This window comes from Ursus maritimus, unplaced genomic scaffold (genome assembly GCF_017311325.1).
Source record: "Ursus maritimus isolate PB19 unplaced genomic scaffold, ASM1731132v1 scaffold_26, whole genome shotgun sequence".
In the NCBI taxonomy this organism is placed as follows: domain Eukaryota; kingdom Metazoa; phylum Chordata; class Mammalia; order Carnivora; family Ursidae; genus Ursus; species Ursus maritimus.
Window position 1 is genome coordinate 45,006,174 of NW_024425119.1, and position 14,201 is coordinate 45,020,374.

Genomic DNA, 14,201 nt, shown 5'->3' on the forward strand with positions numbered 1-14,201 from the left:
TTATCTGCCTAAACTACTTTACTTAATTGCGATAATAGCATGCCTCTGATGGAGAACAGGGCCTACAGGCTGTGACCACTGACAAGACAAAGTCTGCACCTCGGTGATAAGCAATCAGTAGGATTCATGCAAAATGTCTTTTTCCTTCATTTTATCTTATTTGAAACATTCTGCTTCAGAGAGAATGGTGGGATGTGTGAGCACAGTGATGCAGTGATGGCTTTTATTGATCTTTTTAAAGCTGTGTCTATATTTAAACAATATCCTTTGATGCACATACTTTGATTCTTACAGAGAAACTAGTCTACGATATGATTTGTGAAAATCACACCAGAGTCACTGAATTTATTCTTCTCGGTTTTACGAATAACCCCGAGATGCAAGTTCCCCTCTTCATTTTGTTCCTCGTCATCTACACAGTCACTTTGTTGGGCAACTTCCTTATCATTACAGTCACCAGTGTGGATCCTGCTCTTCAAACACCCATGTACTTCTTTCTCCGAAACCTATCACTTCTTGAAGTCTGTTTTACCTTGGTCATGGTGCCGAAGATGCTGGTGGATCTCGTGTCTCCAAGGAAAACCATCTCTTTTGTAGGCTGTGGTATCCAGATGTACTTTTTCTTCTTCTTTGGCAGCTCTGAATGTTTTCTTCTGTCTATGATGGCGTATGATCGCTTCGTGGCCATTGGTAACCCTCTCCGTTATTCAGTCGTAATGAATAGGTCCCTATGCTTATGGATGGCTGTCGGCTCTTGGATGTCTGGTGTTCCTGTCTCAATGCTACAAACAGCTTGGTTGATGGCCCTTCCTTTCTGTGGACCAAATACCATAGACCATTTTTTTTGTGATGGTCCTCCAGTGCTGAAACTAGTCACTCAGGATACAACCATGTATGAAATGCAAGCACTTGCCTCCACACTACTATTTATCATGTTTCCCTTTTCCCTCATTTTGGTGTCCTACACCCGCATTATCATAACCATCCTGAGGATGTCCTCTGCTTCTGGTCGCCAGAAGGCCTTCTCCACTTGTTCATCACACCTCATTGTGGTCTCCCTTTTCTATGGAACAGCCAGCTTGACCTACCTACGGCCCAAATCCAACCAGTCCCCCGAGAGCAAGAAGCTAGTGTCATTGTCCTACACTGTCATCACTCCTATGTTAAACCCCATCATCTACAGCCTAAGGAACAATGAAGTGAAGGGGGCAGTCAAGAGGACGGTTTCCAGAAAAGTCTTGCAGAAGTTAGATGTGTTTTGAGTTCCATTGCGTAGTGTTTCTAAATGAAGTAGGGGCAGCAGAACCCACAGACGAAAGCTCAAAAGGAGTAGAAGATTTGCTCTGATTTTGTCAGTGTCACTTGCTGTGATGGGTGGATCTCAGTGTATCAGTCAGACTCCCAGCGAGAGACAGATGGTACTCTTGGGATAATTGAGAGAATCTTTATGATAGGGGGGCTATTTACAAATTAGGGGGCAAGGCTAGATAATTGTCACACAGCTCATATGATGGAAATTCCACATGTCTTGATCCGAAGGGGCGAGGGGAAGAAGCATTACCTGGAACCTGGAGGGTGCCACGACTATAAGTAAAAGCCACACAACAGGAGCTCTGTTCTTTAGCAGAAGAAGGCAGGCATCCCTGCCTTATTCTATTCTGACTCAAATCTGCTGTTGCCTGCTCTTCATCAAACCAAATCTGAGACAGAGGACAAGAATTTCTGTCAATGCGGTACATCAAGGCCAGCCCTGCGGGGCACAGATCAGAATAGAAAAGTTGTGAAACATAAATGGAAATATTCACCACAGACCCCTACATATTCTACAGCTAATATGATGCAAATATAATTTTGCAATGTGTTTTAAGTAACTTTTTAAAAGATGTATTGAAAAGTGGAGACTTGTAGTTGCCAAGAATTCATGGTGCAAATTCTTTATATAGGTTGGTGCTTTAAATGAAGTTATATAATAAGATTACCTTAGTATAAATGTTTCATAACATGGTTCTGGACTTCTTAGATCATTGGCTTAATCATCTATTAATTTTTATTTTTATTTTTTTAAAGATTATTTGAGGGGGGGAAGGAGGGAGAGAGAATCTCAAGCAGACTCCATGCTGAGGGCAAAGCCCGACAGGGGGCTCAATCTCATGACCGGGAAATCATGACCTGTGCCTAAACCAAGAGTCCCACACTCAACTGACTGAGCTACCCAGGCTCCCCTATTAATTTTTATTAATAAGCTGTTACTTCTTAGAATTTAAACAAGAAATGCTTGCCACTATAGTAAAAGCAAGAATAGTGATAATAATAGCGAACAGGATTTATTAAGGCACTGTCATTAATAAATGCCCTCGCGGGGTGCCTAGGTGGCTCAATCGGATGAGTGTCATGATCCCAGGGTCCTTTGATCGAGTCCCATGTTGGGCTCCCTGCTTAGCGGGGAGTCTGCTTCTCCATCTCCATCTGCCCTCCCCCCACTCATGCTCTCTCTCTCTCTCTCTCTCTCAAATAAATAAATAAAATCTTTAAAAAAAATGCCCTTGCAACAACCCAACAGGTCTATTATACATGTATTTTTCATAAAAGATGAATTAGGATCAGAAAATTTAAGTATCTTGACAGGGCAAAGAGTTATTGAGAGGTAGCCACAAGAACTCAAATTCAGATCCTTCTGCATTCCAAATTCAATATGGTAACTTCTTAAAAATCTCTAGGACATTTTCACCCTGATAAAGCACCACTTATACATGGGAATTTTGTCTTTAAGGCCATAAATGCCTTAAACCAACTAAGAGGACAAAATGAAATTGAGCCAAATATAATTTTAGAAAATTTCATATTTCCACCCTCATAAAGATATATTGCCTTTGAATATGCAATTTATACCCAGTAATATCTGCTGCTCTAAGTCTTCTGTAGCCAATGTTTCTCTTAATTGTATAGATTTTTCTTTAAGCAGCAACTGCCCTCTATCATTCTTGGTCAATATCCCAGAAAAATTTAAAATCATCACAAATTTGCAACTTGTGATGACTATTTTAATTTAATTGTGATTTCCTGAGGTTTGTATCCATTGAGCATAATGGGAGTTTGGGGTAGGAAATATCAGTACCTTTAAATCTTTCTCCTTCAATGGCCTTTTAATTGTTTAAGTTTAAGTCACATATTCCAAATTAATGTTGCTGGGGCGCCTGGGTGGCACGGTCGTTGGCCGTCTGCCTTCAGCTCAGGGCGTGATCCCGGCATTCTGGGATCGAGCCCCACATCGGGCTCTTCCGCTGGGAGCCTGCTTCTTCCTCTCCCACTCCCCCTGCTTGTGTTCCATCTCTCGCTGGCTGTCTCTGTCAAATAAATAAATAAAATCTTAAAAAAAAAAAACAAATTAATGTTGCTAAATTCAGTGACCATCTGGTAAGACTGTTGCAATGGTTTTTTCTTTTTTCTTTTCTTTTCTTCTTTTCTTTTCTTTCCTCCTTTCTTTCCTTTTCTTTTCTTTCTTTTCTTTTTTTAAAAATAGATCTATTTATTTATTTGAGAGAGAGAGAAAACGCAGTGGAGGGGTAAAGGGAGAGTGAGAAAATCTCAAGCAGACTCCCCACTGAGCATGGAGCCTGACATGGGGCTTGATCCCATGACCCTGAAATCACGACCTGAGCTGAAATCGAGAGGCAGGCACTTGACCAACTGAGCCCCTCAGGCGTCCCTGGTTTTCTATTATTTGAATGTGACTCATGAGTAGATTGTGAGATTGTAAAATCAGTTTAGTAGTGCATGTGTATGTGTTTAATAAGCTGGCATAATAAAATCTAGAATAGAATAACATAGCAATTTATGAAAAGAGTTTATGGAAGCACCTGATACATAGTAAACACTATCTGAGTGTTTGATAGTATTATTGTTGGAATAACAGAAAATAGAGATTGGATCCCATATATGAAAGGGTATGCTTTACTTATGCATATATTATGTTTTGAGTGAAACGTAAAATTAATTTCTTCCTGTAAGATGCAAGCAAAAATTTTCATAAGGCATTCATTTATTCCATATCTTGTGTGATTTAAAATCCATGGCTTCTTCAGGGCATTTATAATACATTTATTATGTTTTGTATAGTTTTATTAAATTTGATATATGTCACAGAACCACAAAGTCTCTGAAGAGACTTTTTTTTAAGCTTGTCATCCTCAATTTACAAATTGATTTTTTCTTTAGAGTTCCAAAAGCTAATTAACAGAGTCATTGTTATATCTAAGGAGATGATTAAAAGGACTCAATCGATGAGTTGTTCACCCCCCAAAATGCTAAAAGTTTCATCACTAACAACAATTCCAGAGTTTTCTTTGGACAAATATTTTCATCACTTTTTTATGGTGATATTACTGACTTTCGGGTTTTTCTTAAGTTTACAATCCCATAGATCTCTTCAATATATATGCCCCCATATTGTTATTTAGGACCATTTCTGGAAATATTTCTTCCAAATGTCATAAGCTTGAGTGTCAGAGGATGTCTTCAAAACCCAAACCTGGTACCGCTGAAATAAGAACTGGTTAGATCAGTTACTTCACATGTTACCTAGTCCTGTCACATATATGAGAGTTGAGGTAAGAAGAGCAATCAACATGTTGATATTTCAGTGTAGCTTAAAGTCTATCTTTGTTTCATTTCAAGGGTGGTCAGGTCAAATTAGTGAATCCAATCCAATGTATAACATAGCTTTATATTATATTTAACACACGGGAAATAACACTGTCCCAAGAGAGTTTTGATTTTGGTTAGGAGACAAACTTAAGAGCAATTAATAAAACTACAATTATATAATGAGGAGATAAAGCAAAATCCTCAATTGCCAAAATCAATGCTATAAAATGCACATACATGCACATTTATAAACTCTTAGTATAAAATAATACTGATAGTGCTGTGGATTTTCAGCTAGCAGAGTGATTAAAATGTACTTAAAAATGCTGATTCATTGTGGAGTGAAACCTATATACCTAGTAGTCAGAAAATCACTATTTTCAATTCAGGATCCAGTACTCAATAACTATTTATCCCCCATGAACCATTATCTCTGCCACAGGCTTGTCGCAAAGTCATGCGAGTTTTCATTGCACTACTACAGTTCAGTATATTCAGAAAGGAGGGAACAGTGATGATTCACTGATCTCTTAGCCTCTGGACTCCTCATTCTCTTGGGGAAGGCAAAAACCATTTCCCATGGAGAAAGTAAAGGCCAGTTATGTATCTTACCAGACTCCCTAAAAGCTAGTTTGTAGCTAAGCTCAACTAATCAGATTTTGAATTCAGATTTAAGCATGCAAAGAAATGGGGACAGTGGGTGTTCACATGAGCCCAGTGGCTCCCAGTGTCCAGGGGCAGCGGAGGCTGCAGTGGCAGTGGCGGTCCCCAGTGTCCAGTGCTGGTAGTGCAAGCATAACTGTGGTGTCCATGTTTTCATTGTGGCCACATCAGTGTGTTTACACAACTAATCTGGATTTTCACTGTGGTCCTGACTGCTGCTAATTCTTACGTTTCCCTTCCCATTTTATATGCTGTATACTTCTCAACATCTTTTCAACATCTTTCCTGTGTAAATCACCAAAAGTCAGTTTCAGGTTTTTTTGGTTTTCTTTGTTTTTATTTTAATGATAAAAAACATATCAAGTATGTCATTTGACTGAATTAATTTGTAAGTTCCATCAAAATGGCTTTCATAATGCTTAGCATTATGAAAGGAACATTCTAAATCTAGAAGAAAAAATTACATATGCATATGTATATATGGTATTTATTGATATGTAGAGACAGGAACCCCTCTTCATCATAAATTAGATGGGAATAACCTTCTGTGTGTGTTTTAAGGCCATCTGGAGATGGTGCAGAAATAATTTTAAAACAGGCCTTTAGATGTGGCCTTCAAAACGATAATGATGGGCATCTGGGTGGCTCAGCTGGTTGTCTGCCTTCAGCTCAGGTCATGATCCCAGAGTCCTGGGATTGAGTCCTGCATCAGGCTCCCTGCTCAGCGTGGAGTCGGCTTCTCTCTCTGTCCCTCTACCCCACTCCTGCTTGGGCTCTCTCTCCCCCCCTCTCTCTTTCTCTCTTGCAAAAATAAATAAAATTTTTAAAAAACTATACTGATATTATTAATTTTTAGATTAGTTGGGTGTATTTTCTCTATCTACAACCATTGAAAATTTGTAGAGAAATGTTTGATAGAAAAAAATTGATATTTTGTTTAACCAGTTTTTAAAATTTTAATGTGAACAAAAACCATATATGAATAAAGCAAATTCAAACATGTGGTAGGAAAAAAGTAATCTTACTTTTTAAAACCTAGATGCATATACATCAAGTGGTATTTGATGCAGGAGCCAAGAATACTCAATGGGGAAAAGACAGTCATTTCAATAAATTGTGCTAGGAGAATTGGATATTCATAGGTAAAAGAATGAAACTAGACCCTTATCTTATACCACTCACAAAATTCAATCAGATTAAAGGCTTAACTGTAAGACCTGAAACCATAAAACTCCTAGAAGAAAACAGGGAAAATGCCTCTTGACATGGGTCTTGGCAATGATTTTTGGGTATAACACCTTAGGCAAAAGCAACACAATAAAAAAAAAAAATAAACAAGTGGGAGGGACTACACCAAGCTGAAAAGCTTCTGTACAGCAAAAGAAACAATCAGCAAAATGCAAAACAACCTATGGAATGGGAGAATATATTTGCAAATTATAAACTTGATACAGGATTAGTAGCCAAAATATATAAGGAACTCATGCAACTCAATAGCCCAAATCCCCAAATAATCCAGTTTAAAAATGGGCAGATGACCTGAAGAGACATTTTTCCAAAGAATATATTCAAATGCCCAAGAGGTACAGGAAAAGGTGCCCAAAGCCACTAATCACTAGGGAAATGCAAATTAAAACCACAACGAAATTTCACCTTGGACTTGTTGGAGTGGCTATCATCAAAAAGACAAGCGATAACAAATAGCGGGGAAGATGTGGAAAAAAGGGAACGCCTTTGCACTGTTGGTGGGAATGTAAATTGAAACAGCCACTATGGAACATAGTATGAAGGTTCCTCAATAATTAAAGGGAGAACTACCACAGGTCCTAGCAATTCCACTACTGGGTATATATCCAAAGGAAACAGAATCACTGGGTCAGAGAGATATATGCACCCCCACGTTCACCGCTGTATTATTTACAATGTAAAATATACTTACAACCCACATATGCAATAGGTATTATTCAGCCATCAAAAAGAAGCAAATCCTGCCAGTTATGACAACACGGATGGATCCTGAGGTCATTCTAAGTAAAATAAGTCAGGCAGATAAAGACAAATGATGTATGATCTCACTTATATGTGGAATCTAAAAAACACTCATCGAAAAAGAGATCAGATTTGTGGTTACCAGGGGCAAGGTGTACAGGTAGGGAAGTTGGTCAAAAGGTACAGACTTCTAGTTACAAGATAAATAAGTACTGGGGCTGCAATGCACACAACATGACTACAGTTAATGCCACTCTATGGTAAACCTGAGAGTTGCTAAGAGAATAGATCCTGAAAGTGTTTATCACGGGGGAGATATTTTGTAACTATATGAGGTTATGGAGGTTAACTAAACTTATGTGGTAATCATTTTGTAATAGACAGATGTCAAGACATTATACTGTGCACCTTAAGCTTATATGGTGCTGTACGTCAATTCTATCGCAATAAAATGGGAAAAAATAAAACTAGTGAAATCTGTAAATAAAATAAAAATAAAAACCTAGGTGCTATTTCTGGCTCTTTCATTAACTATCTTGTTGACCTTGGTCAAGAGAGAAACTCTTTGAGACAAACTTTGGTCATCTATAAAGGAGCAAGTAATAAAATTATATGAAACAAAAATTTGACAATAATAAATAGCAATGCACAGATTATAAATGGCAAAGTGGTTGGGAAATGGGTAGAAATTTTCATGAACTAATTTGCAAAAGGAGCTTAACTTTAAGTTGAAAAAAGAAGCCTGCCGGGGCACCTGGGTGGCTCAGTCATTAAGCCTTCGGCTCAGGGCGTGATCCCGGCGTTATGGGATCGAGCCCCACATCAGGCTCCTCCGCTATGAGCCTGCTTCTTCCTCTCCCACTCCCCCTGCCTGTGTTCCCTCTCTCGCTGGCTGTCTCTATCTGTCAAATAAATAAATAAAATCTTAAAAAAAAAGAAAAGAAAAGAAAAGAAAAGAAAAGAAAAGAAAAGAAAAGAAAAAGAAGCCTGCCTTGTGTTTGGCAAAGGAACACAGAGAAAGGCAAAAAGAAAGGGAAGGAAGCTGTTTGCATGTTAATTGGCATTTTCTCTTTTTCTCATACACTTGTTTATAGATTGGGCTTTTATTTGTTTTTTTTTTTTTTAATTACAGACATGTTTTTAATGATTATCGGCTATTTGATTTCTCTTCAGGACATTTCATACAACGTATATGAACACTGTTGTAAGTTGAATTGTGTCCTCCCAGAGATAAGTCAAACTCCTAATAGCAGATACGTGTGAATGTGACTGTATTTGGAAATAGGGCATTTTCACGTGTAATCAGTGAAGATAAGGTTACACTAGATTGGGGTGGGCCGTAAATCCAATAACTAGGGTCATTATTTAAGGAAAGATTCAGAGACACAAAGATACACAGATCCACAGGACTGACAGCCATGTCAAGATGGAGGCAGAAGCTGGAGAGATGTAGCCACAAGCCAGGAGTGCCGAAGATTGTGGGCCAGCACCAGAAGCCAGAAGAAAGGCATGCAACAGATTTTTCCTCAAAGCCACCAGACTTCTGGCCTCCTGAACTATGAAAGAATAAATTTCTGTTGTTTTAAGCCACTGGGTTGGGGTAATTTGTTATGGCAGCCCGAGGACACCAATACAGTCACCACAGCTTTCAGAGCGATTAGGCGCATTCTTATGAGCTGTGTGATGGATGGATAGGGAAATGGCCACGTCCTTTTAAATGTTACTCAGCAGCTCCACTCAGCAGGAAAATGTCTGTTTCTCATCCTTTGACTTTAGCGTAGCCAGTCCTGTGACTTGCTTTTGCAAAGAGATGTGACAGAGGAATGTTGTGCCAGTTTAGAGTGTAAGCATCAGGAAGCCAAGCATGCATCCTCTCTCCTTCTTGCACCCACACAATTTACAGGAGAACGAGCCAAGGCTAGTTTGCGGGAAGAGACACCTGTGGAAGCTGAGCTGATTCGTCCCTCCTGAAGCCATTCTAGAGGAACTTACAGCTGGTTGATTCCCCAGGATGTGGGAGAACCCAGTCCCCATCAGCAGAACTGCCTAGCTGAGCCACAGACTCAGGAACAGTAACACATGCTTGCTGTTTTAAGATGCTAAATTTTGGGGAGCTTTGTTATGTAGAAATGGCAAAGTGATAAAAGATGCATGACCAGATAATTCCTGGTTAAGGATCACATTTGTCAGATCTGTCTTGACTCTAACTAAATTGTTCCCACCATAAAGCACGGTGCAGAGAAGCTGTAAATGTTAACCCTGTGTTGTAACAGAGCCTACTTGCCTTTCTTGTTACCCGCTTGATTTATTGAACTCCCCCTGCTTTCATCGGTCTCTCTGAATATTAACTTCATCCTCAAAATTCCAATACTGTTTTCCATCTTTTCGTGGACTCTTTTACATGGTTTAGATTTCCCTTTACCTTCTGGATCATATCAATACATTGAGCTCAGCAAGAACTCTAGCTGCAGCTAGAAAATATTCCTAAGCACCCCATTAGCCCCCAGATACCACTACTCTCAGTATAGTCCTGATCAATTACCTTTTAGAAAATAAAGCATGCATTTAAACTCACTGGGGTTTATCAGAAAAGGGTGATTAAGAATAGCTATGAAAGAAAGAATAGCTATCAATAACATTTGTTATATGCTATATTTTAAAACTACAGAAAAAATGGTAATGCCATGATGTTGAGTATTTGTGGAAAATATGCAGAGAAAACAGAATATCTGAATATCTTTGTGCTTATAATGCTTAATTGGGGAAATTAGAGTGGCAGTTGGTAAAAATAGGCTGTTTATTCCTTCTTTGGAATAACACCCACATAGTTGCAAAGCTAAGACACCCTTTCCCAGTGAACTTATCTGCTATGTGAGAGCGTAGGGTGGGTTACAAGGCAAAGATTAAAAGGGGTTTGAGAACATTTTAGGGTTGGATGGGTATATTTATTTTCTTGATTGTGGTGAAGTTTTTATAGGTTTATGACATATCTCAAAACTTATCAAACTATATATTTTAACATGTAAATTCCTTATAAATCAATTATACCTCGATAGAACAAAATATCTAATTTAGACATCTAATCCGGCTTAAATGAATCCTCAACAAATATTTACTGAGCAAAGGTATCATGCTGTGGGTCCTTCTTGTAGGGAGTACACTTAAATATATATAAACACCCCGAGGTATCATAAAGAAACTGGTAGTTGCCAAACTCTCCCACAGGCACATAGAGAAGCTAGTACATAAGGTCCCTCACTTACTGGAGCTTACAGTTGAGTGAGGATGCTAGACAATAAACACAAGAAAACAAAGAAATAACAAAATTTAAGTGTGGTATGAACAACAGGAGAATCTACTATGTATAAAGTATCAAGCCACTTAAAGGTTAGACAGTGATTGAGAGTGTTATCTTACGTACTATGATCAGGGAAGCTTCCCCTGAGGCATGCCCAAATCTGAGATCTCAGTGACCTGAGGGAGCTAGTCATGTGATGTTTGAAGAAAGAACATCACAGAAAGATGGAAAAGCCATTGCAAAGGCTTTGAGTTGACCATGGGCTTGCGTGACAAAGGAATAGCAAGATATCCATTCACATAAACCAAAATGAGTAAGAAAATTAGTGATAGATAAATTCTAAGAGCAATTGAATGGCAAGGAAGGCTTGGCAGGGGATTTCAATGCGCCTATATGCTCTTCGTTTCTTCTTTTTACCTGCTAATTTGATCTATGTTTGTTGGGACAGAAAGCCAGGCATTNNNGAGTATTTTGAAGCAGACAAATTCTGATGACCCAGGGACCATTTCCCAATGGGTCCTAAACCTTTATATGCTCTGATTTAGCCACAGAAGGAGCTCATTTGAAACTAAGGCAGAACCGATTCACCTGTTTGAGGTAGGAGAGGATTGGTAATGGCTGCATTAACTACAGATGTATAGTCTCTTTATTGTTTTGTCTGTTACTTTTCAGGTTTGCGTGTTGACACAACTGTGTACACTTTCTTTTTAAATAAAATTTTCGTTGATCTAAGCAAATACAGATGTAAAATTCAAAATACGACAGTTTAGCATATATACAGATTTTCAGGCAGAAAATGTTACACCATGCTCACAGAACAGAGCCTAAAGTAAATCAAATCGCACTTTCTTCTGTTTTTCCACGTTGCCCATTCCTTCTTGTCATGGATTCAATATTCTTAACTTTCTTCCTAAATGCTTCTTAAACTAGCAAAGAGGTTCACCACCGATGGAGGCAGAGGCTAAATATGAAAGTTATACACAAGTCAGTGTAGAGATGATTTTACTTTAGGAGAACGTATTCATAATTGAAGTTATCCAGGGAAGATTGGGAAAGATTTTCCATATTCTTTTAACTACAAATAAATTTTTTTAAAGAAAAAAAGCATTGTCCTGGCAGTAAATCTTTTGAGTAAATATGTTTTTGCCAAATAAATCTTGTTTGGTCACGTATTTATTATTTGATCATATGTACATAAGATTATGTATATATATATATTACTTTTCTCGGAATAGCACTGATCTTTATTATAAAGATTATCATCTTTTATTTTGCTGAAAGCAATTTGGTTGATATAAATTTTTCTTATATAAAAACTCTCATTTTGTTCATCTTTTGTTTGGTAGATGATGTCACTTACGAATCTATAAATATTTTTACTCTCATTTTTGGACACTTGTTTATTCAGTAAAGTGTTTCTATCATGTGGGAGTCATTTACAAAGTTTTCATTTTATCAAAAAATGATGATTTAAACAATGGAAATTTCAGGATCTTAATGTTCTTTAGTGAATGCATTGCTTGAGTACTTTCCGAGTTACAATTTTCAGTCTTAATTAATAGCTAGGATCTCAAACTGAAAGACTGACATCAATATCTCTAAATTATCTGACACTAGCTATTTTCATGTAGAAACAGAATGTCATTAGCCGTTGTTCAAATCCCCGATTTATTTCAAGTAGTTGTGGCAATATTACAATGTAATGCGCTGTTTTGTCATAGTGGAAGAGGTGTGACCTAATATTTTTCTGCATATGAAATATTGTTGTAAAGCTCATTATTTGTGCATAATTTTTAATTTCCTACATTTATTTATCTGTATTCATTATAAAGTGGTCAGGATAATACATTCAGACATAGATAGCCATTATTTCAACTAACACTTAAATTTACATTCTTGGTGCATTAATCTAGTTCTCATTAACAAAACAGAATTTTTAATAACACTGGTAAGTGCATCGCATATGATGCTTTCTAAATATGGTAATATAGAGGTATTTGACAAAAGAGACAAATATCTACAAAAGCACAAATTGATTGAAGTTATGTTAGGAACCTTGAAATTTTCTAGATATAAATCTTCTAGACAATCAGCCTTCCTAAGTTGGCAAAACCGCTCTTCTGTTGTATTAAATACTTCTGGAGTTTTCACCTTGATAAGAATATATGATGGGTGATGATTGTTTACTTACCACTTTGGGAGTTTTCACCTTGCTAAGAATATATTATGTGTGACTATTACTAAGTTATTACATAGTGTAATATGAAAATATGTCAACATATGTAGTAAAACAGTTGTTAAAATGAAAAGAATTTTATAATTTTTTGAATAGAGAAAAGCATTCTTAGTAATATTTCTTTGTGTCTGATGATGAAAAATTCTGAAGAGCTGTATGTATAAGCTTACTTGGAACTTGTATTTGCATAAAAACCATAGCATTTAATAAAATAGGGCTATGAATCTAAAAAAGTCAAAAAATATTTTCCATTAAAATTTTTACCAAATCTGTATAATTTTCTGGCCTCTGTATGAAAGATATAGAGAAATAAGACTTATTCTTGTGGGTAATTTATTTATGTTAAAGCTGGGCAGATAAAGTGTACATATTTGATATAACTGGAAAATAATTGGACTTTATGACTAAGTGTTATATTGTGGTAAATTTTAATAAAGGAGAAACAATTAGGGTTGATTGAGATTGTTAGATACAACTGTATGAAGAGCTGAGCTTGAGCTGACATTTAAGGAACTGTAATTTGCTGATGGGCAGTTCCTACATACAGCAAGAAAGCACAATCAGGGAGATTATTTTGATTCAACTTTTGCCAAGTACTGACTAATGCATATATCTACATTAAATGGTGATAGCATTTATTGAACCCTTGCCATGACCAAAGAACTGTAAGTAATATGAATTCCTAGCACTTTACTAAGAATTAAGGGGAAGGGGCACCTGGGTGGCTGAGTTGGTTAAGGGTTTCCCTTTGGATCCCGTGGTGATCCCAGGGTCCTGGGATGCAGCCCTGCCTCGGGCTCCCTGCTGAGCAGGGAGTCTGCTTCTCCCTCTCCCCCTGGTCCTGCTCTTTTCTCTCACTTGCTCACTCTCTCTGTCTCTCAAATAAATAAATTAAAAAAAAAAAGAAAGAAAGAAAGAAAGAAAAAAAGATTGAAGGAAAAGTCATCAGGCTTGGGGCCAGGAGGGTGTGGGATGTGGGATGCGGGGACGGCCGGGGCCAGAGCCAGCCATTGCCAGGTCAGTAGCTGAGCACATCCCTCCGGCAGAGCAGGGCTGCCTGCACCGTGGACCAGTGCGGCATCACCCCCTCCAAGACCCCGCTGGTGTTTCCCAGCCTTACCTTCTGGGGGCAGGTGGCATTTTATGCTGTGTGGGAGCCTAGGTCTTTATCCCTTGGGATGACCGGGACACTTCCTGGAAGACGTGTACACCCTCGTCCCCGCTGTAGTGATCCCCGCCGCAGGGGCCCTGCTGTTCCCTAGGGGCCTACTGGGCTGCTGCCCCACAGTCCGAGGAAGCCCGTGGGGACCTGCCCCGCTGGTCATCATCCTGCTCTTGGTTTGTGTCGCCGAAGTCGTCGTAGTGGGGTTG

At 38.2% G+C, this 14,201-nt stretch overlaps 1 protein-coding gene across 1 annotated transcript; it reads left to right on the forward strand.

Annotated features, from left to right (window-relative positions):
* Nucleotides 1-311: 311 nt before the first annotated feature.
* On the forward strand, nucleotides 312-1,262 carry LOC103682021 (olfactory receptor 10A7). Its single transcript, XM_008711591.1, has one exon. It carries the CDS (start codon nucleotides 312-314, stop codon nucleotides 1,260-1,262), a length of 951 nt encoding a protein of 316 aa, XP_008709813.1.
* Nucleotides 1,263-14,201: the final 12,939 nt, after the last annotated feature.

Bases quoted from the DNA above. Each gene is read 5' to 3' on its own strand.
- LOC103682021 (XM_008711591.1), top strand. From the start codon at position 312: ATGATTTGTGAAAATCACACCAGAGTCACTGAATTTATTCTTCTCGGT.